Genomic DNA, 27,156 nt, shown 5'->3' with positions numbered 1-27,156 from the left:
AGGACATACACCTCCAGACTCAGGAAACAGGCAGGCAACATCACTGCAGACCCATCACATCCTGGTCACAACCTGTTCCGACTCCTCCCCTCTGGTAGGCGCTACAGAGCACTGTACCCCAAAACAACCAGGTATAAAAACAGTTTCTTTCCGCGGGCTGACATTCAAATTAATGCTTAACACTGTAAAATAAATCCAACCATTGTGTATATACTGCACTGTACATTGTACATATGGTACACTCTGTCATGTACATCTACCTCAGGCATGTATGCAAGTAACCTGCTAACATCTATTTCAGCATCTCTGATATACTCTCTGCCCCATTGCACTTTATCGCCTCTTATTTCAGCTGTATAAGTCAATTCTTTTGTAAAAATCTGAATATGTTATGTTGCCGTGTTGTTATCCTATGTTAAGTACACTGAGAGAGCCACGAAACCCGAGTCAAATTCCATATAGTGTAAACCTACATGGCCAATAAACGTAATTCTGATTCTGAAAGAGAGAGAGAGAGAGAGAAATAAACAGAAATAGTTACACAGAGATGAGACAGCTTTTCCATAGCCCTAGATTTATCACATTTCATTTAACATTCATCCACTTCTTCATACAGAACATAGCACTTGGTGATTAAGCATTCTAGGCTTCTCCGTGTTTTTCTTCTTTTTTTTTGCAGTCTGTCCATTTGTTTTTTTTTTCCCCCCCTCAGGAGTTAAACGTTTATCTCATCTTTACAAACAAGGCCATTACAGTGGGCTAACTTTCCCATTAATAATAATGGGGACTGGCCCTATGAATAGATCAGGTATTGATTTTGTATCAAACGTGGTATTACCAACAATAATAATCACTGTCAAAATAATAATATCATAACAAAACTAGTAGGACTCTGTTATTTACTGAAATATGGAAGGAGCAGTGTAGTCTGTAGGGTGGATAGGGGCTCTGTTTTTTCTGGTTGCCGAGTTTGACAGTAGAGTGGTTGAGGTTACCGTTATGCTTGTTCAAATGCTCCTGTGTTGGAATAAAGATATTGTTCATATATCAAGATGTTGTGGCGATGTTTCAGTGTCCCGAGGATTCAAATGTACTACCATCAAGCAGGGCTCTATGAGAAAGGGTAGAACGTGTCACTTTGAGATTAGCCCTTATTTATATCGTTCATTTTCAGGTAATGCTGAGTTAAACCGAAGGGGTTTTGCTAGTGTGTGTGAGTGTGTGTGTGTGTGTGCGCGCGCGCACGCGCATGCACGCACATGTGCGTGTATTTGTAATTGAATGTGTATGCTGTGTGAGCGCATGTGCACGTGCATGCTCAGTCTCCCACATCAGTATCTCTGTCCCCGATGAGCCAGAGGATGTGGAAGCAGAGAGCCAGGAATCCTGTTCCCAGCAGGTCCCCCAGAGCAGTAAGGTAAGGGATGGAGAAGTTGTCTGGGTCCATTCCCCGACCCCACATCCAATGCACCATCCAGTCAGCTAGGTAGAGCAGGATCATCACCTTAAAAGAAAACGTAAACCCATTGTAAAGACATGGTCAGAAGATAGATATTGATCTTAATTAGTCATTCATGTTAATAATTGAAAACAAAGGGCTCATACAACTAAAATATCCGGCCCCCGAAAGTCAGTTTTTAAGTCAATTTCATGGGTGCCGCCATTAAAACGTTTTTGATCAATTGGGGGAAATACCCCAGACTGCTTGCGTAAATACTGATGTCATGTAGGCTCAGAAAACGATGAGTAAGGCTTGAAGTGATGAGATCACAGACCATTGAATCAAACATTATTTCACACCAGTTTTATGAATCTAATTGATACACACTGCCCTCTGTGTAACTTCCTGCCAATTTGTCTGCGGATGTTGATTTCAGTTTACCCATTTTGTCTCTCCTGTATTTAATATTGACACTGGTAGATATGTTTTTTTCTCAGTATTAAACCAATGGGACGGCATGAAGCAAAGAACAACACTCCCCCCTAGTGGCAGTAGAACAGCAGTACAACATAGCTCACGACTTTCTTATGGTCAAACGTGCCTGAAACTTTTCTTGCTTGCTTTTAATATTACAAATTGCCATTACTTAGTTACGTCGGGTCCTCAAAACTCTAACAGACCCAACTGACCACTCGTCCTAGGCCCCCACACACGGTGTGAATTTAAGGTCATCTTGACAATTTTTTTCAAATTGTGGACAAAATCGTTTGTCGTGAACGATGGTCGGTTAGCTAACGTGATACGGTTGAGGAAAGCTGACAGAGTGCCCACTCAGCGAGCCAAGGCTCTGACGGAGTTTTAACGGCGTCAGAACATTTAGTCGCGTGACCGTACTGTGACAGGGGTTTCGAGAGGCAAAAACGTGCCATCTGTTGTAACGTGATCATTATAAAATAAGTTAATGCTAATCAGGATAATGGTAATATAGCCATACTCCAGCTAGGGAGAGCTGTTTGTTAGGCGATGCTGTTTTCGGGAGTTTCCAGGTTTTGGGGTTATCTCTTTTTCGTTTTGTCTCCGTGTGTGTGTGTGCGTGGGGGGGTAAGCCCCCTCACCCCTTCAAGACAGTAGCCTCTGTGTGTAAGTATTGTTTTTGCCCGGCTTAGATAAAGTTGATCTTGGAACATGAAGTTGTCGAGTGGTCTTTTTTTGGAGTACAATTTACCACACCGTCATTGATGCAACTGCATGTTTTTTTTTCTTTCTGCAAGACTATTTCAAAATTTTTTTTATTCTATAAGTCATAAGGCACATCACAAGGCTTGCCATAGGCTGATGTAGGTCATCGCCTTGTGGCTCAACTAAATGCACAAGGGGAGAGTAGTCTCCCTTCTACGCGCACATTCTCACTGGGGGGGGGGGGGGGGGGAGTAGTAGCATTTTCTCTTTATCCTGTCATACAATGGGCCTTTTCAAGTATGATAAGTGTTACTGTGCTGATTTTGTGTGACCGTTTGATTTTTCATGTTTTTAAAATTTTTTTATTGCTAATTGGTGCAGTGGAAACCATTTTTTCCCCTGTAAGCTAGACTGAACACAACCTGTCACAACACGTGTACACATATTTAGATTGTTCTCTACATTTTGGTGCTGAATGTTTTTTTTTTACATTTTCATTAGGAAATACGGTGCATGACAAGAAAAAAAAATGTCAGTTTAACAATGAGAATCACATTTAAACCATAGCTATATAATTATAATAGTATAATCGAAGTACTGTGCATCTCAATGGCTCAAAAGTGATTGAAGAGAGTTGAAGAACGTCAAAAAAGATTGCCACTTATTATGAAACTGATCAGAATCAGCTCTCACTGAGTATTTAATATTCTCTGGCTTTAGAGAGGACACCATGTCACTGAGACGCCGAGTGCTGGAGGGAGTTTAGTGGACTTCCAGTGAACAAGATGGCATCTTGTCAATACGTAGGTGAAAGGTAGAATATCTTAATGCTCGGCGGTATATTGGTTATAGTCTTACTAAAAAATTACACAGTTCAGCGAGTACAAAGGAGTGATTATCAAGAGATATAGGGATGACAAAGAGATGTGTTAACTGTCTAAGTTTTATTTATCTCTAAACAGTTCTTATTTCAATTTGTTTTTCACTTTTCTTTCTAGGACACTGGGTGGATATTTGGGTTGTACGTAGCATTCAGACCTGTTTATTCTTGGTACATGACATTAGGATGTGTTTTTGTTTTTCGCTCTCAAGTGTTTTGCTGTGTTTTTTTCTCCTGTTGTTCACAGTAGTTGAGATTGTATTGTGCAGCACAACTTGTATTGAATTTGAACTACACAGTATAGTGGGAATTGAGTTTGAAATATATAGTAGCTGAATTAACTTAAGAGTAGGTGAGAAGGAGTAGGAAAAAAAATAAGTGTATACTTCCCCTCCCAATCCTTTTCAAACATGTAACACATAATCTGATGCATACAGAGATTTATTCACTGAGTTTGATGTGTGGGATTGTTGATCACTTCAGATTATTGGCAATGGCTTATCTGTATGTTATATCCTGCTTATTTACATGCTCAAAATAAATCATCATTAATTCATCCATTCAAGTCCAAATATGGCAATATGAGGAGAGATGTTTACAGTTATCGAAAGCATTTTTGACATAGTCTCAATGTAGTTCTGCCAAAAAGCAAGACAACAATGGACGCTGAATGCTATTACAGCATTTATATAGCACTTTTCTAGTCTACAACCACTCAAAACGCTTTATAGTGTATGCCTCACATTCACTCATTCACACACTTTCCTACACTGATGGTGGAAGCTGCCATATGCAAGGCACCAATCTGCTCATCAGGAACAGTTAGAGGTTTAGTGTCTTGCTCAAGGACACTTTGGCATGCTCTCTGGAGGAGCCGGGGATCGAACCAGTGACCTTCCAATTACTAGACGACCTGCTCCCCCCCCTGAGCCATGCCACCCCTGTGGGGGAGATTTAGGTAAAGGAAGGTTCTGGGCCAGAAAGAGATGGGAGGTGTGTGGAAAGAGTACCTGCAGAAGTGCAGCAGCCATGTAGAAGGCTATGAAGATGGACGTCAGCGTGGTGTGTCCTCCTCTCATGGAGCTGATGGTGTAGAGGAAGACCAGGTGTCCTGGAGCTACCAGGAGGAAGAGCACCCGGGCAGAACGAGAGTTCACAGCTAAAAAAAAAAAAAAAAAAAAATGAAAAAAGAAAAAAAAGGGGGGTGGGGTGAGAAAAAAAAGTTAGAATCCACAATTTAACACCAAACAGACATTCTAGAAAAACCTTCAGGTCTAGCAAAGGGCAGAGCAATATATCATTTCAGAATCGACATAGCATTATGCACATGTTCAACAGTCACATTGCAAAGGATGCAATGTGAGAAAAATTGGACCTATCAGTCACGTTAGGCTCTAAAAATGGTATTGCCTGATTGAATATGATATTTAACAAGCTGCGCTTTTTTTATGACTATTGTACAAAAATATTCGAGCACATCTGACAAATCATATAATAGTGCAATGTAACGACTTCTTGGACAACTGCCTCATTTCCACCTTCATAACCAACATACTCAATGTTAGCGATAATTCTTTGCAAATGGACCTTTAAAACTTGTTAAAAGCTTGACCGCTAAAAGCTGCATAAATCTGGAGAAATTACGAAACTCATTTTCACTCTTTAATATGCAATATATATAACAATGTTGGTTGTTTTCAGTATCGTTCAGCCCTCGTGTAGCTTGTTCCATTCCTCATCTGAGAGAGATTAGGCTGCAGTGGTTTGTGCAGTACTAAAATAGGTTGGATACCAAATGACCACAGGGGGCTTCTTATCGGTCACAACATGTCATGTGAATTCATCATGGAATGATTCAACAGCCGAACAACTGAGGTAAACCATGAAATGAAACAATGAAAATAGTCCGCAGTAAACCTAGCAACGTACTGGAGCCAAAGAATGAGGTGCAGGGTGTGGGACACTTCCTGGGGGTGGGGTTTGGGTCCCCCATTGGAAGGCCATGCATGTGCAGATAGGTAGAGATTCTACTAGCTTGAACCGCAACCAGGTTACCTCCCACCCCTAGTACACACACACACACACACACACACACACACAACCAGAGAGAGACAGACAGACAGACAGACACAAAGAGAGAGCAGAACAATGCACTTTATAGCATAACCCATGGAAAAAGAACGAGTTGGCAGGTTAAGAGTGTGAACATTATTGCTGTTATTTCATTATTATTGTTATTTTCATGATCTCTCACCATTGATGACCGGAGTAAAGACAGCCATGCCAGCATAGTTTGGGTTAGAGACAGTCTTGTCAAGGATCAAACCGCCAACACTGAGGACAGACAAGAGCAAGCAAAACTGAGTCAGCTTACCGAGAAACAAATTGGTGCAGCACCGTGGTTTTGTATGCAACATTTAATTGTACTGAAATTTCATTCACTTTCTTACTTCGACTTTGAAAAAGAGATGGATAGTATGCTATAGTACAATAAAGAACCTGGCGTTTACATTTTGTTTACATTTTCTTTGAATACAAAGACATTTCAGCTGAAATGCTGCACCAATATGCAAATACTGCATATTGCAAATAATAGCCAACACTCTTAAACTGCAGATTGAATTAAACATTATCTGTTTAATTGTATATTTTTCAAAGTTTTAAGATGATGCAAACAATTATTTTCAAGATAATGCTATAATCTGCATATTTGAATTGGAGAAATCCACTAGATAATGTCACTGAATATAGTTTTGATAAGGGGTGTGTGTGTGTGTGTGTGTGTGTGTGTGTGTGTGTGTGTGTGTGTGTGTGTGTGTGTGTGTGTGTGTGTGTGTGTGTGTGTGTGTTACCTGCTGATGGCCATGGCAATGATGACAGGCTCCCAGCCTGAGTAGAGAACCTCTTTGGTGGAGGGGTTTTTCCTGGCTATTAGCACCCACAAGGGGCACATAGCCACAAACACCGCACACACCAGTGGGTTGGCATAGCCATTGTATTCTAGATGGAAACAAAAGAGGCAAGAGTCAGGTTTGCAATTTGAGCATCCACTAATATCATTTACATTGTCTCACTGAGAACGAAGAAAATCTGGCCAGGGTTTAACGTCAGTGCAATCCTTTTGGGGAAAAAACAAAGACCGAAATAGTATTGAGCTGAAAAGAAATGAGCTGAGAAGAATCTAAATGAAATGAACTGAACTGGAGTGAACGTAACTGAACTGAAACCAAAATTAAACCTGAAATGAATACTACCAAAGTCAGGGAAATTGATCTGAACTCCAGTAGAAATGAGATGACCTTATGTAACCTGACCTGGCCTGACCTGAGCCAGAAGATAGCATGTTGTTCCCAGCTCGCACCTCTAGGAGGCAGTATTATGAATTGATTGCTACATTAACCACAACCTCGTTACACAATTCACAGCAACACACAGCCCCAACACTCAACTATTGAGGCTGCAGAAAGTGATAACTCCTTCCACCGTGCTCCAGTATGGTTTCATGTCTTTGTGTGTGTATGTGGGGTGGCATGTGTTTGCATGTGTGTGTGTGTGTGTGTGTGTGTGTGTGTGTGTGTGTGTGTGTGTGTGTGTGTGTGTGTGTGTGTGTGTGTGTGTGTGTGTGTGTGTGTGTGTGTTTGTGTGTGCTTCTATCCGTATGTTGCTATGTTTGTCTGTTTCTCTGTCTGCATGTTTCGGCCTCTGTCTGTGTATGTGGAATGGAAACTATGGGATTGTGGTCATAATTATCCTCAAGACAGTGAACTGCAGTGGGGTTTCTCACCCTAAAACCCAGCTTGGTTAGGTGTGGGAGGGTTTCATCAAAACCAGCCTATGTTTTGTACGTCTAGCCAGAGGGGAGTCACGGAGTTAGTGCTAAACAGCTATGAAAGCATCATAACTTTTCAGTTCATGTTTAATTGAGTGTTAAATTTAGACACAGGATTATATGAAATTCAGTGTTACAGTTGCGTCAGTGTACCACTGTATCTGCAAGATGCGTATTACATGTGGACATTTGGGTGTGTCTCAATGCTGTGTGTGTTTGCACACGTGTTTGCTGCTTTTACCTAGTTCCTTGTACAGCCCTGTTGAGATGCCAGCCAGCAGAGAAAGGGTGATGAGGTCTCCGAGGCTGGCAGCGATCGGCGTGGCCACATTGTCAGGGTTGATGCCCACCTTCCGTGATGCAACGATAACGCCAATCATGATGAGCCCTAGAGACAATAAGGGAAAACCTACAGTGAAGCAAACAATTCAAAACCAAATGAAATACAGGCCAGAGACGCTTGAAGAGACCTCTGCACTCGGTCTCTCTTTTTCACTTGCTTGATCACTTGGTTTAACCTCTCATGAGGAAATGGCCCATTACTGGACCTATCTCATATCAGGAGTGATAAATCAATTATCCTATCCATCACTTCTACCTAGCAGCAGAGAGGCTATGAATGCCGTAGCCACACTGGAGGCACAGAGCAGCACGGCGTGACCCAGCCTGAAGTGGCCCTCTGGGATCCAGCCAAAGATTACAGCAGCGATGGACGCCAGGAAACCCACCACGGTAGCCTGGACCTGAAGACACACACATATATTCCAATGGCAGATATTGGTTAGAATGAACCCAAGGTACATATAAACTTGAGAAGAATATATATACACTACCGTTCAAAAGTTTGGGATCACCCAAACAATTTTGTGTTTTCCATGAAAAGTCACACTTATTCACCACCATATGTTGTGAAATGAATTGAAAATAGAGTCAAGACATTGACAAGGTTAGAAATAATGATTTGTATTTGAAATAAGATTTTTTTTACATCAAACTTTGCTTTCGTCAAAGAATCCTCCATTTGCAGCAATTACAGCATTGCAGACCTTTGGCATTCTAGCTGTTAATTTGTTGAGGTAATCTGGAGAAATTGCACCCCACGCTTCCAGAAGCAGCTCCCACAAGTTGGATTGGTTGGATGGGCACTTCTTGCGTACCATACGGTCAAGCTGCTCCCACAACAGCTCAATGGGGTTCAGATCTGGTGACTGCGCTGGCCACTCCATTACCGATAGAATACCAGCTGCCTGCTTCTGCTCTAAATAGTTCTTGCACAATTTGGAGGTGTGTTTAGGGTCATTGTCCTGTTGTAGGATGAAATTGGCTCCAATCAAGCGCTGTCCACTGGGTATGGCATGGCGTTGCAAAATGGAGTGATAGCCTTCCTTATTCAGAATCCCTTTTACCCTGTACAAATCTACCACCTTACCAGCACCAAAGCAACCCCAGACCATCACATTACCTCCACCATGCTTAACAGATGGCGTCAGGCATTCTTCCAGCATCTTTTCATTTGTTCTGCGTCTCACAAACGTTCTTCTTTGTGATCCAAACACCTCAAACTTGGATTCATCCATCCACAACACTTTTTTCCAGTCTTCCTCTGTCCAATGTCTGTGTTCTTTTGCCCATCTTAATCTTTTTCTTTTATTGGTCAGTCTCAGATATGGCTTTTTCTTTGCCACTCTGCCCTGAAGCCCAGAATCCCGCAGCCGCCTCTTCACTGTAGATGTTGACACTGGTGTTTTGCGGGTACTATTTAATGAAGATGCCAGTTGGGGACCTGTGAGACGTCTGTTTCTCAAACTAGAGACTCTAATGTACTTATCTTCTTGCTCAGTTGTGCAACGTGGCCTCCCACTTCTTTTTCTACTCTGGTTAGAGCCTGTTTGTGCTGTCCTCTGAAGGGAGTAGTACACACCGGTGTAGGAAATATTCAATGTCTTAGCAATTTCTCGCATGGAATAGCCTTCATTTCTAAGAACAAGAATAGACTGTCGAGTTTCAGATGAAAGTTCTCTTTTTCTGGCCATTTTGAACGTTTAATTGACCCCACAAATGTGATGCTCCAGAAACTCAATCTGCTCAAAGGAAGGTCAGTTTTGTAGCTTCTGTAACGAGCTAAACTGTTTTCAGATGTGTGAACATGATTGCACAAGGGTTTTCTAATCATCAATTAGCCTTCTGAGCCAATGAGCAAACACATTGTACCATTAGAACACTGGAGTGATAGTTGCTTGAAATGGGCCTCTATACACCTATGTAGATATTGCACCAAAAACCAGACATTTGCAGCTAGAATAGTCATTTACCACATTAGCAATGTATAGAGTGTATTTCTTTAAAGTTAAGACTAGTTTAAAGTTATCTTCATTGAACAGTACAGTGCTTTTCCTTCAAAAATATGGACATTTCAATGTGATCCCAAACTTTTGAACGGTAGTGTATACATATACTATATACAGTGGCTTGCAAAAGTATTCATACCCCTTGAACTTTTCCACATTTTGTCACGTTTCGACCACAAACATAAATATATTTTATTGGAATTTTATGTGAAAGACCAACACAAAGTGGCACACAATTGTGAAGTACAAAGAAAATTATACATGATTTTAAATGTTTTTTACAAATAAAAAACTGAAAAGTGCGGCGTGCAAAAGTATTCAGCCCCCTGAGTCAATACTTTGTGGAACCGCCTTTTGCTGCAATTACAGCTGCAAGTCTTTTGGGGTATGTCTCTACCAGCTTTGCCCATCTAGAGACTGAAATTTTTGCCCATTCTTCTTTGCAAAACAGTTCAAGCTCAGTCAGATTAGATGGAGAGTGTTTGTGAATGGCCGTTTTCAGATCTTGCCACAGATTCTCAATTGGATTTAGGTCTGGACTTTGACTGGGCCATTCTAACACATGAATATGTTTTGTTTTAAACCATTCCATTGTAGCCCTGGCTTTATGTTTAGGGTCGTTGTCCTGCTGGAAGGTGAACCTCCGCCCCAGTCTCAAGTCTTTTGCAGACTCCAACAGGTTTTCTTCCAAGATTGCCCTGTATTTGGCTCCATCCATCTTCCCATCAACTCTGACCATCTTCCCTGTCCCTGCTGAAGAGAAGCACCCCCAGAGCACGATGCTGCCACCAACATGTTTGACAGTGGGGATACCAACATGTTTGACAGTGGGGATGGTGTGTTCAGAGTGATGTGCAGTGTTAGTTTTCCGCCGCACATGGCGTTTTGCATTTAGGCCAAACAGTTCAATTTTGGTCTCATCTGACCAGAGCACCTTCTTCCACATGTTTGCTGTGTCCCCCACATGGCTTCTGGCAAACTGCAAACGGGACTTCTTATGGTTTTCTTTTAACAATGGCTTTCTTCTTGCCACTCTTCCATAAAGGCCAGATTTGTGCAGTGCATGACCAATAGTTGTCCTGTGGACAGATTCCCCCACCTGAGCGGTGGATCTCTGCAGTTCGTCCAGAGTCACCACAGGCCTCTTGGCTGCATCTCTGATCAGTGCTCTCCTTGTTCGGCCTGTAAGTTTAGGTGGATGGCTGTGTCTTGGTAGGTTTGCAGTTGTGCTATACTCTTTCCATTTCCGGGTGATGGTTTGAACAGTGCTCCGTGAGATGTTCAAAGCTTGGGAAATCTTTTTATAGCCTAACCCTGCTTTAAATTTCTCCACAACTTTATCCCCTGACCTTTCTGGTGTGTTCATTGGACTTCATGATGCTGTTTGCTCCCCAATATTCTCTTAACAAACCTCTGAGGCTGTCACAGAACAGCTGTATTTGTACTGAGATTAGATTACACACAGGTTGACGCTATTTAGTCATTAGGTCAACATTCGATCATTCAGCAATCATCAGGCAACTTCTGAAGGCAATTGGTTGCACTCAGAGAAAAGGGGGCTGAATACTTTTGCACACCACACTTTTCAGTTTTTTATTTGTATAAAAAAATTTAAAATCATGTATAATTTTCTTTGTACTTCACAATTGTGTGCCACTTTGTGTTGGTCTTTCACATAAAATTCCAATAAAATATATTTATGTTTGTGGTCGTAACGTGACAAAATGTGGAAAAGTTCAAGGGGTATGAATACTTTTGCAAGCCACTGCATAACTTTGTTAAAAGAAACACTCAATGGTAGGGAAAGTGCTCAACAAATAAGGAGCAAAATAATCCAGTGAGTCAAGTAAATTCTCTATGAGACAGTACAAGCCTGTTTCATGCCATAAGCAATCATCAGCCTGTTGACACTACATGCATCATAACATACATGTAGTGTCAACAGAGTGGGCATCACTGTTTTTACATATTCAAATTATAGAAAATGTTTTTTGGAACAGACCTCTTTGAAATCAAGACAACTGATGATTGCTTATGGCATGAAACAGGCTTGTACTGTCTCATAAAGAATTTACTTGACTCACTATATATATATATATATATATATATATATATATATATATATATATATATATATATATATATATATATATGTATATACATATCAGTTGCAGAATCTAACATTTGCACAGTTGCATAACATACATGTAGTGTCAACAGAGTGGGTATGCAGCTGGGGACGTTCTATTCTCAAACAAACAAAATAAAAAGTCCACGCTCATTCTTTGAAATGAAAAAAGTAAAGTACATAATGTAAGACTTGTGCATATTGGAAAACTTTTACAAAACAAACACATCGGGCCAAACATTTCTATGGTTGGAATCGCTCATAAAATTGTTTTGTTTTGTTTGGTTTTGTTTTTTGCTTTTTTTAAATAATGATTATTTTATTATTATTAAGTAATATTATTATTTTATTATCATTATTACTACTATAATTATTATCATAAATAATGATATCTTTCAATAATGATAAAAATGTGCATCTATCCCATTTTTGTGACAAATCGAACAAGTTTAGTGATACGAAAATAAAATAAAAACAGCGGTCTCTTCTACTTTCATGTCTGCAGCTACAATTTGATATCAAGAGGATGTGCTAGCTACTGGGCTTTGGTTTCCCTCAGCCGCATAAAAAGGACAGAGTGTGATGGTATATCAACTTAGGTTGACTTAAGTTTGGCCAGTGAGTGCATTTGTCTCTGTATGAGTCAATGTCCTGTTAAAGTGACTGTGTGTGTGTGTGTGTGTGTGTGTGTGTGTGTGTGTGTGTGTGTGTGTGTGTGTGTGTGTGTGTGTGTGTGTGTGTGTGTGTGTGTGTGTGTGCGTGTGTGTGTGTGTACGTGTGTGTACGTGTGTGTTTCTGTGGAAGAGCAACTTTGTGCAATCGAATGGAGGATCACCCTGACACTATGAGAGTACGCTGACTACATTATGTGTCAGCACCAGGCCAGACATCCATTCCACCTGTGCTTCGACCCAATTTAGAATTTCCCAAGGTCCATCAACTCGGTAAGTCTTACCAAAACTGCGTCAAACAGCAGACTTAAAAAATAAATAAATAAATGTTCACCCGTCCATCAGGAGCAAGTGCAGAAACACCACATATGTATGCAGGAAAACAAATAATTACTAAAGCACAACATCTTTAACATATAGAGATGCCAGTTTTCAAAATGGTGGCTTTCATTTAGTCCCCCCTACTGTGGAATAAAGTGATTTGTTTTTAATTTTTTCACATATCAGTTGAAGCAGGTTCTGTTTTTACATATTCAAATGGTAGAACACATTTTTTTTGGAACAGACCTCTTTGAAATCAGGATATTTTTTTAAAAGGTATAAGGAACTTTGAATACTTTCCACTGAGTGTTACCCATAATGCATCGGCAGTAAATTTTGTTCCATACCACCTTGTTCAAAAAGTGCTTGTACTTTGTGAGTGTCCGAGCGAGATTAGAAAACAATCTAGCTACCTCCGTAAGGAGTCCTATCATGGTGGGTTCAGCATACCTGGATGAGCGCCAAGTTCCCCATGATCATCTTCCACATGTCCTTGGCTGTGTCCATCTGTCCAATATTAGCCTGGCCGAGAGATCAACACTCACCATTAGACCAGTAGCACAGCGTAAAACATGTTATTGTTTGTGTGTGTGCACAAGGGGATGTGTGTGTGTGTGTGTGTGTGTGTGTGTGTGTGTGTGTGTGTGTGTGCGTGCGCGCACATGCGTGCATGTGTGTTTGAGCATCTGTGCATGCTGTTATTTCTCTGTCCTGTCAGAACAAAGCAGTATCAGTTCTCTTGACAAAGACACTCTGATCTCTATAACACCACCCCTACACCCCACTCCCCCACCCTGCGGCCGACTCCACTTATCTCATCTCACTCTCTTTCCCTCCTTTGCATGCGTGCAAGGACACACACACACACACACACACACACACACACACACACACACACACACACACACACACACACACACACACACACACACACACACACACTCATGGTCTCAAGCATCAAGAGGCTGTGGCTACAGTAGGCCACTGTGTATGTAGGGCTATGATCCTAATGCTTTTCCCCAGTGAGAGGACACAAACAGAGGCTCCCCCCTTCCTTCCTGCCTTCCAGCATTTTTACACGTGCATGCTCTGTATTTCACGTCTGGGAAACATATTGATGCCTAAAAGAAGTGCGTTCAGTTTTGTGGATGACAATATCAAGGTCAACAGTCTCCATTCATGTACCATGGAAAGCCATGTGTGTGTGTGTGTGCAGGTTTTCATCCCAAACACTCCAGCTGATTTCACTTATTAGTCTCCTTACTGGTTGAAGGGGGGCTTAGCAGTTAACAGATGCCATGGCATTTGGTTGCAGTGAAAAAAAATGTATATAAAAATCCGGTGAGTTAAGTAAATTCTTTATGAGACAGTACAAGCCTGTTTCATGCCATAAGCAATCGTCAGACTACCACATGCCTCCTCTGATACATGCTTCTTTTTCACCTGACAGTGAGGAGTTTCACCAGCGGGACATAGCGCGTGGGAGGATCACACTATTCCCCCCATTTCCCCTTTCCCCCCTGAACAGGTATCCCGACCAACCAGAGGAGGTACCAGTGGGCGACCAGGACACATACCCACATGCGGCTTCCCACCCGCAAACACGGCCAATTGTGTCTGTAGGGACGCCTGACCAAGCCGGAGGTAACACAGGGATTCGAACTGGTGATCCCCGTGTTGGTAGGCAATGGAATAGACCGCTACACTACCTGGGTGCCCCCTAAAGCATACTTTCAAGCTTTGAATCATCACGTCATTGTCGTTGTTAAACAGAACTGACTTTAGGACTTGAGAAAAAGCAGCAAAGAAGAGCGATATAAAATGCAACCCTGCCCTCACTAGGGGCCTGTAAAAAGAAAGAAAATCTAGATAATAAACACTGACACAAGTTTCACTGAACAACACTCGACCTCTGTCAGTATGCTCCCTCTGGTTGACTTCTATTATCTCAAACTTGGGCACAATCGGCTTGTTTCAAAGTCTCAACTGATCAAGGGAAACACTTTGTTGAATGCAAGGCTTTTCACAAATGAAACAAATGGCCACTATTTTTGCAAGGATTAGAAACACCAAGCTCATTTAGATCAAGCCAAGCTACATTATAAGATGAATGAAGCATTTTTTGAACTGGGCCCACTGTATGACTTAAATTCACTTTAATTCAAGTGGAAAAGGATTCCCTGGTGATGAGAAATAAGAAAAATAAGTAAAAATAAAGGAACTGCTAATAAAAATTTTCAGCCTAAGAAAGTGGTTTAAATTCAAATGCTTAGTAGTCTAAATATAGACTATTAGCATAAACCTACAAACTAGGGGCGTCTGGGTAGCATGGTCCTCTATTCTGTTGCCTACCAACACGGGGATCGCCGGTTCGAATCCCCATTTTACCTCCGGCTTGGTTGGGCGTCCCTACAGACACAATTGGCCGTGTCTACGGGAGAGAAGCCAGATGTGGGTATGTGTCCTGGTCACTGCACTAGTTCCTCCTTTGGTCAGTCGGGATGTATGTTTGGGGGGGGGGACTGGGGGAGATAGCGTGATCCTCCTGCGCGCGCTATGTCCCCCCTGGTGAAACTCCTCACTGTCAGGTGAAAAGAAGCGGCTGGTGACTCCACATGTATCGGAGAAGGCATGTGATAGTCTGCAGCACTCCCTGGATCGGCAGAGTGGGGTGGAGCAGCAACCGGGATGGCTCGGAAGAGTGGGATAATTCGCTGGATACAATTGGGGAGAAAAAGGGGAAAAAAACCTCTACAAACTAACAAACTAGAGTAGTGAAGGAAAGCTAAGACTGGGTATTCTTATTTATGTGTTTCTCTCTGTGTATATAAATGGATGGCCCTGTGCTTGTACTTAAATTTCCCTCCATCGACTTTCAATTTATAATACGATACACCACAAATGTTTCTGGCTGTAGCACAGAATAAACCCACAAGCCGGATTCACACGAGAAACGTATGTATGTTTGAACAGTATGGCTGAATGCACGTTGCTGTGTACTGTGCAACCACCAGTGGCGAAATGCGACGGCTCCTTGATCATCGGGGCATGAATGTGTGCACATCAGTGGGGGCAGACAGTCACAAATAGTGATAAGAGGGTTTAGGATGGCCAGATAAGAGGGGGAGGTCAGACAGTTGAGCAAAAGCATGGGGGGGCTTCATAAACTCATGCACACAGAGACGACATCCTGTCAACCAAATACTCGCTGAGAAACGCACTTTGCAAACCTACTCACTCTGCAGCTAAAGCTCCAAGCCTGGTGTAATGTGATAGATGCCACTAAACCAGGTCTCAGCTTTGGACATGTGTAGGTGGGTGGCTGGATTAGCCAATGCCTGGCATGTTGCTTTGAGGGGTATGGTGGAAGAAAGGTGCATGAGAGAGAAGGAGACAGAGCTAGAGACAGACAGAGCAAGATGAATCTTTGTGAATGCAATTTATTAGATGTTGGCTATAGGAAAACCTGAAATACTTTTGCACTTGAAACACCTAAAGCTAACAAAAGTTAATGTTAATCTTCCAGTAAAATTACATAACCAAGCACGTCCAGGTAGCGTAGCAGTCTATTCTGTTGCCTACCAACATGGGGATCACTGGTTTGAATCCCCATGTTACCTTCGGCTTGGTCGGGCGTCCCTACAGACATAATTGGCCATGTCTGCGGTTGGGAAGCCGGGTGTGGGTATGTGTCCTGGTCTCTGCACTAGCGCCTCCTCTGGTCGGTTGGGGCGCCTGTTTGGGGAAGGAGGGGGAACTGGGGGGAATAGCGTGATCTTCCCACGCGCTACGTCCCCCTGGCAAAACTCCTCACTGTCAGATGAAAAGAAGCGGCTGGCGACTCCACATGTATTGAAGGAAGCATGTGGTAGTCTGCAGCCCTCCCCGGATCGGCAGAGGGGTGGAGCAGCGACCGGGACGGCTCGAAAAAATAGGGTAATTGGCCAAGTACAATTGGGAGAAAAAGGGGACAAATCCAAAAAAGAAAAAAAAACACAACCATTCATCTTTGATTTGTTTTTTTACTATAAAACTAACGTTTTATTTTGCTTTTATTTATGTATTTATTACGGGAGGGGGGGGCAGTCAGCATGCAGTACAGTGCTGTTGGTATATTTTGCACATGTTGACTATTCTAATACACATAAAATTGAGGCTTTCGTGCAAAACAATATCTATTATCACAGTATGATGCTGCATTACTCAACATTTTGGAATCATTCCAGAAAACCTGCCACGTTCCAATTACTCACAAAATATGATTATCCAACGGCATTCGCTCTCTTAGGGCTACTGATGTAAGTAGAGATGACAGACATTTTACAAAATAGCAGTTTGTGTTATTGAGGGAGAGAGATGTAGCTGTGATATATCAAGAAAAAGAGTTCAATTTTCAGTGGACCCAAAACACACACACACACACACACGCACACACACATGTCACACACACACACACGCACGCACAAACACAAAAACTGATCATGTGAACTAAATACTCCCTTAGCCAGTCATGTCTTGGGATTATTTTTTTTTCAGTAATAAGCGCATTAGGAAACTTACAGTGGTCTTAATCTGCTCATAATTAGTGGCAGCATGGAAAGAAACGTGGTCCCCTGAGGCCAGCCAAAAGAGGTTGGCAGACTCCAGAGACAGGGGCAATGTCTCAGGACAGCCCCCATACACTTGTTTGTAATGTGGTGGAGGCCTGTTGACGCCGAATTGAAAAATCACACATATTGGCGGATCTTTTTGGCCTATGCATGATGACTGAATTCCGCTTGATGCCACAACTTTCCATTCTGGGTGGGCCCTGTTAGCAACGCTGATCAGCTGCACTTGTTTCCCACAGACCAATGGAAAGAATGTGGGGATTGGTGAGCTTAAGAGCGATACTGGGGTAATTCTCTTAGCATCTTAGCTAATGAGCTAGCTTGGTCAGTGACCTCTCTTGCTACAATGGGCAAAGGTAGTGGTAGCTTAGAATGTAGCATTTAGAAAGACCTCTGTGGAGATGTAAACACTTGTGTCAGGTGCAGCACCCACAAGCCCTTTGGTTGAACTAATAAACCAAATCAGCATGAGCAAAAAATAATAAACAGCGCCCTTTGACAACCAGTATACTCACCACCACTATTGAACAAAGTAAAAATAGAACAAGAGTGAGGTTGAATAAACTATACAGAGTTGATTTGATCAGAGCCATTGTGGCTGAGTGTGACATGTGAGATGAAATCAACAGAAAAACCAATCAGCCACCCAGACTTTTTTCTGATGATTTAGGTCCATAAATTTACTAACAAGTGTGTGGGGGGGGGGGGTACTACATCAAACAAACCTGTATTGTCAGGTGTAGTTGGTTTGGGGATGGGGGGTGGGTAAGGAAAAATATTTGGACCAGAGAAAGGCAAGAGGAATGTTGCTATCAGTTTGTGTGAACTTAGGCCATGTTTAGCAATATGACCCCTGACCCCTGACCCCTGAAACAATTGGTCCATTTCAGGATTGCCAGAAATGAGACCAAAGTGATTGTGCAACTCATGGCTAAATTAGCCTACTATCTGATAGCGTAGCATTTCACAGAACTTATAGCTAACACAAGGTTTTATTGGTTTGTTTGAGCCAGAAATGTTATTTAAGTGTGTGTGTGTGTGTGTGTGTGTGTGTGTGTGTGTGTGTGTGTGTGTGTGTGTGTGTGTGTGTGTGAGTGGTTCTAGAGCTAAAGAATACAACAGTACAGTAAATATAAAAATACTAATAATATGTTCTTATAGACTATGTATTTGGAAACAGAACTGTTAGATATCTGGAATAAATGTTTTAGGCATAATAGAATAGAATAGAATAGAATAGAATAGAATAGAATAGAATAGAATAGAAGTAAGTAAGTAAGTAAGTCAATAGTAAGTTTCATGGGAATGTGGGCAAGGACTCCATTACATTCACGTGTGTGTTCCTGCATGAACCTATAAATGGGGGGCACGCATGCACACATACACACACCCACCTCATTTATTACCTATGTAAAATAAATTGCATTTCTATGCACACTTTATTATGTATACAAAAAATTTTGGCTGTACGTATAGATAAATGTTATCTAACTGATTGATTTTGGAAGGTTTCTCACCGCTGTGGAAAGTCGAGAGGCCAGCGTCATCTCAAGGTTGCCTTTGAGCCCCAGCAGCGCTGGAACAAGGATGAACACCTCTGTCACCTCCGTAAACACTGTCCAGTGCTGCAACACAACCAGCAATCATTAACACATCGTGCCATATTAAATAAAATCCACATTGAAGCAGGCTACATCAGGTTCAAAAGGACATTCACCACTGTCCTATACATGAACTTACATTGTCATCACTTAAGAGGAAAGTGTCTCTTTAAGTGTGTTTGACCTTGTTCTTTGTCCAATCCATATTGATTCAGTGATCCATATTGATTCAGCGATCTATATTGATTCAGACCCTATAAATATTAGGGCTGCTCATAGCTCAGTATTGCAATATTTATTTTCATGATAATTTATCGATTTTCCAGCCCCGTATCGATACATTCACTTTTTAAATTGATTTCAGTTCAATGTGTTAAGTGACACAATAAGAATACTTAATATGTACTTTATTTTATGATGTTATGCCATTTACATTTCAGTTCAATGTGTTCAGTCAAGTCAAGTCCAGTCAAATTTATTTGTATAGCCCAATGTCATACATTACAAATTTGCCTCAGGGGCTTTACAGCAACACAACAACCTGTCCTTACACCCTCGCATCAGATAAGGAACAACACAGTGTGCACTGTGCAATGCAAGTACTGTTCTAATAAATTGGAGTGGAAATTTTGAATTAAATAGTTTTGACTCAATTTGCCTGCTGAGTTATCAAAATATAATAGGATCTAAATATTAGACTACCCAGGTGGTACACAGTAAGTTGTATTTTTAGCTATATTTTAAAATTTTCAGTAAATTATGTAGAGTATTGCAATGTATTGCAATATGCATCGTATTGCAAAGACCCATGTATTGTAATACGTATCGTATCGTATCATATTGTATCATATCATATTGTATCGTGAGGTCCTTGCCAATAGCCAGACCTAATATATATTGTAACAGTTATCGCTTAACTAGGACAAGGTCAGTGAACGTCATACTGTGTTGATTTATCATCCTCTTCTGCACCTGCCCCCCTCATGGCCTCACCAGGATTTCTCCTCTTTGTCTCTGTTCACCTTTCATGCTAAATGCAAAAAACAAAAAAACAACCTAAGAATAAAAAGATGGCATAATATGCCTTTGATTAATCTCCGCATGAAAGAATTTCAGAGCATTTCAAAGTCACCCTGTCAACTCTACCCACCTTCTGTTTCAGCATAAAAAAAAAGTATTGTTCTACTAATTGCCTCCAGAGTCAATGACACATTTTGTGATAAACTTAGTCAGTAGCTAGGTCTGAAGGACAACTGACCTGAAGCAGAGGACACAAGCTTGAAAAGTGCAGGTGGCTGCAAGTGTGCCTTCCTGCACACACACCTACGTGAGCACCCACTGGATTCAAGTAGATGTATTTTAATCGAATTTACAGTCAAATGATTGTGTTTTCAATGTTACCCTCTGTGACCTCCCCCCCTGGCTATTGGCCAGCCCTTTAGAGGAAGGTTTTCTGGGTTCTCTGTCTCTGTGTCCCAACGCTTTGGGACTGTGGTAAAGGGCCTCTCTGCTGGGCCTCCATTAGAGTCCATGCAGCAGAAGCAGCCTTGTGGTCTGGTGTGACTATAACTCAGGGACAGGCTGAGCCGCCTATCGATCTTTCTCCAGTAAAAGTGCTTATCTTTGTCTTTGCCAGTCCCACAGGCTCCCAGCACTTACAGACTGCCTAGAACTAAATCAATATTAACAGAAGCTGTCAGAGAAAAGAAAGGCGAGAAGGAGAGAGGAGAGGAGAGAAAAGGAAACTAGAGGAGAACAGAGTGTAGCAGAGTAAAAATGAATGCAGAGGAACAGGCTTTGCAACACAGTAGGTTTCTTTTTTCTTTCTTTTTTTTTAAACACAAACTAGCTCAAATTTTCTAATTAACAATACATTTCTCACTTCTTACACTCTGTATGCTGATGATAAGCGGGGGTAGTCTAGTCCCAGTATTGTATCGGTAGGTGTGGCACCAAGAACTTAGTGTGGGTAAAACTGCTGCTGTCTGTTTCTTCCTGTCAGCAGGCCAAGCTGAGCTCTATTCAAACTGCCAGCTCCACAGAGATCCCTCAGCTTGGCTCCCTTCCTCCATGCCAACCGTGCCGCTTGTGAGCACCTCTGTGAGCACTGCAAGCCCCGAAAAGCTTGTCTCTCTTCTTTCAGAGCTTGCTTATGTTTTCACGTTTTTTTCCCCTTTTTTTCTCACTTTGTTTCTCTCTCTTTCTCCTTCGTTCTCACTCTCTCCTTCTTTCTCTTTACCTCCTATCCCCTTTTCTCCTCCCCTGCGGTGATATATGTTGTTGTCTCCATGGAACGCTGGCCCCTAGCCAAACAACTTCTCCCTTTCTCTCCCTATAGCTGCCTCCTCGGTTCTGGGAACTCCACTGGACAGGCCCAGTATCTTGGTCTACAGGCCTATTTACTCTCTGGTATGCAGCTGGACAGAGTCAGGTTGCCCAGTTGAGTAACACGGCCCCAATAGAGTGCACTGTACATACTGTATATGGGGGCAGCAACATGAGCCTTGTGGCATGCAGCGTCAACACAATGCTGGCGACGTCACAGTCATGACATCAGGGCAGTCCATTTTCCTTTCCCGGTGTGCAGCAAGGGCCCTGACACGCAGAAGACTTTGTCATGGGGTGTTGGCATCCCAGAGAGAAGACGATAAATGGTAGGTGAACTTTCCGACCAGAGGTAAAGCAAACACACGACCCGTGACCGTCAAAAAGATTCCTAAGAATCCTGGACAGAGTGAAAGATTAGCCAGGACTAGGCCACTCAGAAGCTGGCTAACATGCTAAATCCCTTCAAACTCAATCATTCAGATGTTAACCTTCTGGCTGATTTTGCTATTATCATGTGCTACTAACTGAGGGATGATTTGGTGTTAATGATCAGCAAGAAGCAGTGTCTCAAACTGACTGAAAAACTGTGGGCATAAAGAAAAGTATTGAAAAATGAGTCCCTTTGAGTACCAATAGGCAGCCACAGATGGTCTACCCATGAAAGTCCATCCAAATGATCTATACTCAGAGAAATAGGAAATAAATATTGAGTGTAGAAGGAGGAAATTGCCACATTTAATTCACATTAAATATTGACTTACAACTGTGGCCGCAGTCAGATCAATTTATATTCTATGAGCACATTCAATCAAGAATGCAAGTAATGAATTCCCAAAGTATGCTATGAATATTGGTAAGGAATCTTTTGGTCAAACTCTGTCATCCTTTTGGCGAGACAGACAAATTCTGACAGACCAGAGAGCGGAAAAAAGAGCACATTTGAATATCAGCTGTTTTGTTCTTCTCTAATGAAGAGCAATGTGCTTGGAAGCCAGTAAATGAATGCCAAGTCAGTTTGAAGGACTAAAGCCCACACTGGTTTCACAACAGCTCCTGTCAAAACCAAGCAACTGGATGTGGCTGGACCAAAATGGTTGGCTGGCGGGAGACTTTTGTGTTGTTAGCGTGTTCCTGTTAACTCGTTTCCTTATTTTTAGACCGTTAGATTTTAAGGCTAAAGTTGTGTCCCATTTCTTTACATAATACTGGTGTTTAGGATGTCTGCTGACGCCACAGCATGGGTGACACTTATAGACTTCAGTCAGATAGGCAGGAAGACGAACAGAAAGGGGAAAGGAAAGTTTAGCAACAGGTTTTCTAGCATTTTTGGTTTGTAGTTTTACTTTGAAGAGCAAAGTGATAAAAATCTCAATACCAACCAAATGCATTAGTCACCTGTTAAAATGTTGATCGTAGCACTCCCAAGCCAACCCCCCCCCCCAAAAAAAATCCTGACCATTATAAACCATGCATGGCCATTGCTTCAACTAAGGCAACCATCCTCTGAGTCCTGATACTCTGGCCAACTTATGAGATTGACAGTTTAAGGCCATTCTGCTGCCAGGTCAGAAAGCAGAACTATTTAGAAGTCTTAGTTCTACACAACAGCCTGGCGGCCCCTCCGTAAACCTGTGGGAATGGTGCCAGAATATAAGTGTACATATGTATGTGACATATGACACATATAGTGTGTGTGTGTGTGTGTGTGTGCGTGTGTGTGTGTGTGTGTGTGTTGTGCCTGCCTGTGTGCTGCTGTAGAAAGGGAAGTTATCTGAAGTTAAAAGAGGTCGCATTTCAAAGAAGCTTGGTGCAAAGAGCCAAGTCACGCACCAGTCCAATCCTGAGGTTCTAAACCACGACCAGCCAGACACATTAACTATATAGGCTCAGACACGTCCACAGCGTCTAACTTGAACAGGAGAGATGGACAGTCTGATCAAACCAGATGGTGCATGAGAGACAGAGAAAGGCAGAGAAGGAGAAAGTGAGAGAAACAGAGACAGACCGAGAGAAAGCGACAGAGACAATGAGCGTACAGGAGAGAGTCAGGCAATTATCTTTCTGCAAGGTCAAGGGGGGATTAGCTGACTTGGCATTTCATAGTGTCAGTGAGGAGGAATTAGACAGTGAGAGAACCTACCGGACACTTGGTGCAACTCACCAGAACAATCATTTAAGTGACATTAAATTATGTCTAACTGCAATGCACTTTTTTCTAGCTGGTTATTTTACTAAGGCTTGTGTCGGCACATTTGACTTGAGGTTTTGAGTTGGCTATCACATGACCCACTTCTCTCAGTAGCTCGTCTCTCTGTGAGTCCTCTATGACAGAATGGTGAACACGGTGTTTTGGAGGGTGTGGAAAGCACCACAGTATGATAACCAACTCAATTGAGAATAGCAACTTTGGACGCAAAACCTCCACATTCCTGTTTTGTGAGAATACCAAACCCTGCGGTAACGGAGGCTTTTACAACACATAGCATTTCTGCATCGAGAATCAAGTGTAGTATACTACCACTCTGGGTGCTTGGTTAAATCTGCCCCTACCCCACCCCCTCTCTCTTCCTGGGGTACACTATGGTGGCATCAGAGTGGGCAGTGTGTGCCAGGGCTAGTCTCTCAGCAACCAGACACCTCCAGCTCTATCTGCCGCAGAAGCTGACCTTAAAGAAATATATGGCCTGTCAGCATGGCCCGGCCTGCAGTTTGCACCGTCACTGGTGCACTGCATATACAATACATACACACAAGGTAATACAACGGTGGCACAAATACATATACATGTCAAGAGAAAGCAAGACCCTGGGAGCAAGATAAGCGGTTTGGATAATGGAAGGATGCAAGAGAGAGCAAGGGGGAGATAGAGAGCAGCTATGGCAAGAGAACAGAAAAGATGGAAAGAGAGTAATTATAACTTAAGCTGGACTTTTTCTGGGAGGCAGTGTGAACCCTGCAACATGCTGTTCATTTGCTTCACTGTATAAAAACAACAAGATTAACCCTGTCTTTTCTCTATTCTATTCTATTCTATTCTAGATGCATCAGGTTTCTGCAAACTGTTATTCCATTATCCTCTTGTGTTATCAGTGTATGTAGCGTATGATTGGCTGAATGTCAGATTATCTTGTTATCTTGTTGCGTGAAGCATAGCAACTATGAGTAAAAGCCACCAGTTTTGGGGGGGGAATCTTGATTTCAGTGCCACCAGTGTTTCTAATGACCTGTCAGATACATCACACATGGGGTGTGTGCACAGTCATTAGAGCGCACCGAGTGCACCAACATAGGCACGGGTGATGGAGTTGAGAGGCTGGAGAAACAACTGGTTATTGAAATGCTATGTCATGTTCTTGGAAAAACAATGCGTGCACACTTCTTCACAGATGGTCTGTGAGATTAGCCCACAGGACAATGATAGCCACACGGCTTGGTGAACACGGCTCACCAAACTGGTTCATTCAGACGCTCCCTCATGGTCCATGTTAAGCATGATTGAATGGCAGCATACCATAGCATGGTAGAGGAACATCACTGTTAAACTCAACAACCACTGAAGGCATTTTGACTGTGGTCAACCATTAGCTATTTTCAAAATCCTTCAATCCAACAAGTCAGTAACTTCATACCTTTTTGCCCTGTAGGGAACACTGTTGGCTATCAAAAAGAGTCTAGCATAATAGGACTGACATCCTTTTTTTTTTCTCTTCCGAAGAAGAATGCTTCATTGCAACCGCAGGTGAAATGGAGTTCAGGTAAAACATGGCCTATGTCAAACAGCTGCCGAAGAACTAAATGCAACGCCAATCACTCAACCACTGCAGGAGTCAGGCGGAGAATCCTTTGTTTCCATTTGTTCCAATGGTATGACCATAATCCTACAAATTCAATTTAAAATAATAGGGAATGCAAGGCATTCAACTGGTGGGGGCGGAAGACAAAATTCCTTTAATAAATTGGCAAGTTAATTTGAACATGATGACGATGATAATTTTATCATGTTCAGCTGAACTTGCTGATACACTGAGTGCCCCACTTACCCTCTGTATTATTACAAGTATATCGAACTAGCACCAATGAGCATCTTCTTGGCATGCACACTCTACCAAAGTAGTGCTGAAAATATTATTATCATGATAATCATGGAATATTTTACCCAATATCCATAGACATCATGATATCTGATTACATGTGCACAAACATAGGAATGTAAAACGTTTCAAATAATACTCCCTTGACTATTTCAAACCACACTGTATGAGAAATTCCATGGTAACAGAGTCTTGTCATTGTTAAATCAGACAGCAAAGTGTGTATTACAGTAAATTCCTCCCAATACAATACCACTGAAAGACGATAGTTGAATCATTGGCCAGCCCTATACTTATAGTAGCACGTTTTACTGAAGCTCTGCTGGGCCAATGACTTCTCCCTTTGGGCGAATCCCTTTGGGATATGATGATTCAAAACTCTTTAGACAATGTGCCTTCAAACCTGACTTATCGATCCAAGCAACAAAGCTGCTATTAAATCCATTTTTCACAACCCCCATGGCCTGCAGATGTTAATTGTAACCCCAGGCCTGCTTTGTAACTCATCGTATCATAGCATTGAATTATATCAGGTGTGCCGCGCCTGTTTGAGTAAGCACACAAGAAGGCCTACCTACGTACTGTAAGCACGATTACAAAGAAAATCTGCATGCCAAGGGGGTCCTTGGAGAATGGGTTGGGATTGGAAACATGGTATTAGTTTACATGCTTGGGGACAGGAGCTGAGATTTCTCACCTGGACGATATCTAGCACCATTCCTGCTGCAACTGTCCCAAAGCCGGCCAGCAGGAAGGGGAAGACCACCTGCAGGCCGATGGAGAAGGAGGTCTCCTTCAGTGTCGCCGGTGGTTCCGGGCTCTGGTTGGTGCTGGTGTCATCGCTCTCGTTGCTCTGGCTGGCGTTTTCCAGCAGCGCGTCCTCTTCCCGCTGGCCTTTGGCATTGGCGCGGCAGTCTATGGCCACAATCTCGGAGCGGTCGTCCTCCCCGGGGTCGCCGGCTCCGTCCGTGAAAGAGGTGACCTCGGCGAGCTCACACTCGCCCCCTGCTGTCTCCTGTCTCACCTCCTCGGGGTCCTCGGTCATAATAACCGGATGAACGGAGCCGTTGGAGTTGAGGAAGGCCGGCGTCAGCGGGCCTCCCTCCTTCTTCATCTCAATTGCCCCGGAGGACATGTCGATGTCGGGGAGTTTGTCTTGCTCTTTCAGCCAAAGTACCATGCGGACGCCTTGAAATTACAGTTGCAGGTACCGTTGTTATTTTTTGGGGGGTGGGTGGGTGGGGGGTAGTATGGACTGACTAGCTATACCAGTCGGTTTTGAAACCTAACCGGACAAACTGACTTATCCCATTAAAGAGCGATCGCCAGTGGCGCCTGTGTTGCTGAGGCGGAGGTGAGGTCTATGGAGCAATCTGCAGGTGCATGGATCCGAGCGTCTGCCGAGGCAGGTATGCGGCCCGTCTGCAGGAGCGACCGTGTTCTTGTCGGTGCTTCGGGAGCAGAACCAGTACTATGTTCTCCATTCACTGTACGTTCACGGTTAACAGGTGAAACACAGAATTAAGCATAATGTTAAAAAAAAGAAAAAGGAAAAAAACAACACCGGGTGATGTGGCTTCCGGGGACGCACTGGAAAAAGCCCCGAAAAAAAGAAATTATCAGCGGCGATAAAACAGTCCTTGGAGTTTTCCTGTATCAATAAAATGGAAAAGAGAAGAAAAAAAATATATAGCTGTCTTTCAGAAATGTGTGTGTCTCCAGCGAAGCC

The 27,156-nt window shown here is 42.5% G+C and overlaps 1 protein-coding gene across 1 annotated transcript; it reads right to left on the bottom strand.

The window, feature by feature from the left end:
* Window positions 1-656: 656 nt before the first annotated feature.
* On the bottom strand, window positions 657-26,607 carry slc41a1 (solute carrier family 41 member 1). Its single transcript, XM_056273724.1, has 10 exons — window positions 26,125-26,607; window positions 18,925-19,032; window positions 13,248-13,319; window positions 7,928-8,072; window positions 7,571-7,717; window positions 6,353-6,500; window positions 5,755-5,834; window positions 5,430-5,564; window positions 4,511-4,659; window positions 657-1,504 (listed from the first exon to the last, which is right to left on the bottom strand). Exons 1-10 carry the CDS (start codon window positions 26,605-26,607, stop codon window positions 1,319-1,321), a joined length of 1,653 nt encoding a protein of 550 aa, XP_056129699.1. The 3' UTR covers window positions 657-1,318.
* Window positions 26,608-27,156: the final 549 nt, after the last annotated feature.

Source organism: Lampris incognitus, chromosome 2, assembly GCF_029633865.1.
Source record: "Lampris incognitus isolate fLamInc1 chromosome 2, fLamInc1.hap2, whole genome shotgun sequence".
NCBI lineage: Eukaryota > Metazoa > Chordata > Actinopteri > Lampriformes > Lampridae > Lampris > Lampris incognitus.
The sequence above is the reverse complement of the archived record's forward strand: the minus strand, read 5'-3'. Positions and strand labels throughout refer to the sequence as shown.

Coding starts and splice junctions, on each gene's coding strand:
- slc41a1 (XM_056273724.1), bottom strand. CDS start 26,607: ATGGTACTTTGGCTGAAAGAGCAAGACAAACTCCCCGACATCGACATG. Junction 13,320..18,924: donor CCTCTCGACTTTCCACAGCG/GTGAGAAACCTT, acceptor TCTCTCGGCCAG/GCTAATATTGGACAGATGGA. Junction 8,073..13,247: donor GGAACTTGGCGCTCATCCAG/GTATGCTGAACC, acceptor GTGTGTCTTCAG/GTCCAGGCTACCGTGGTGGG.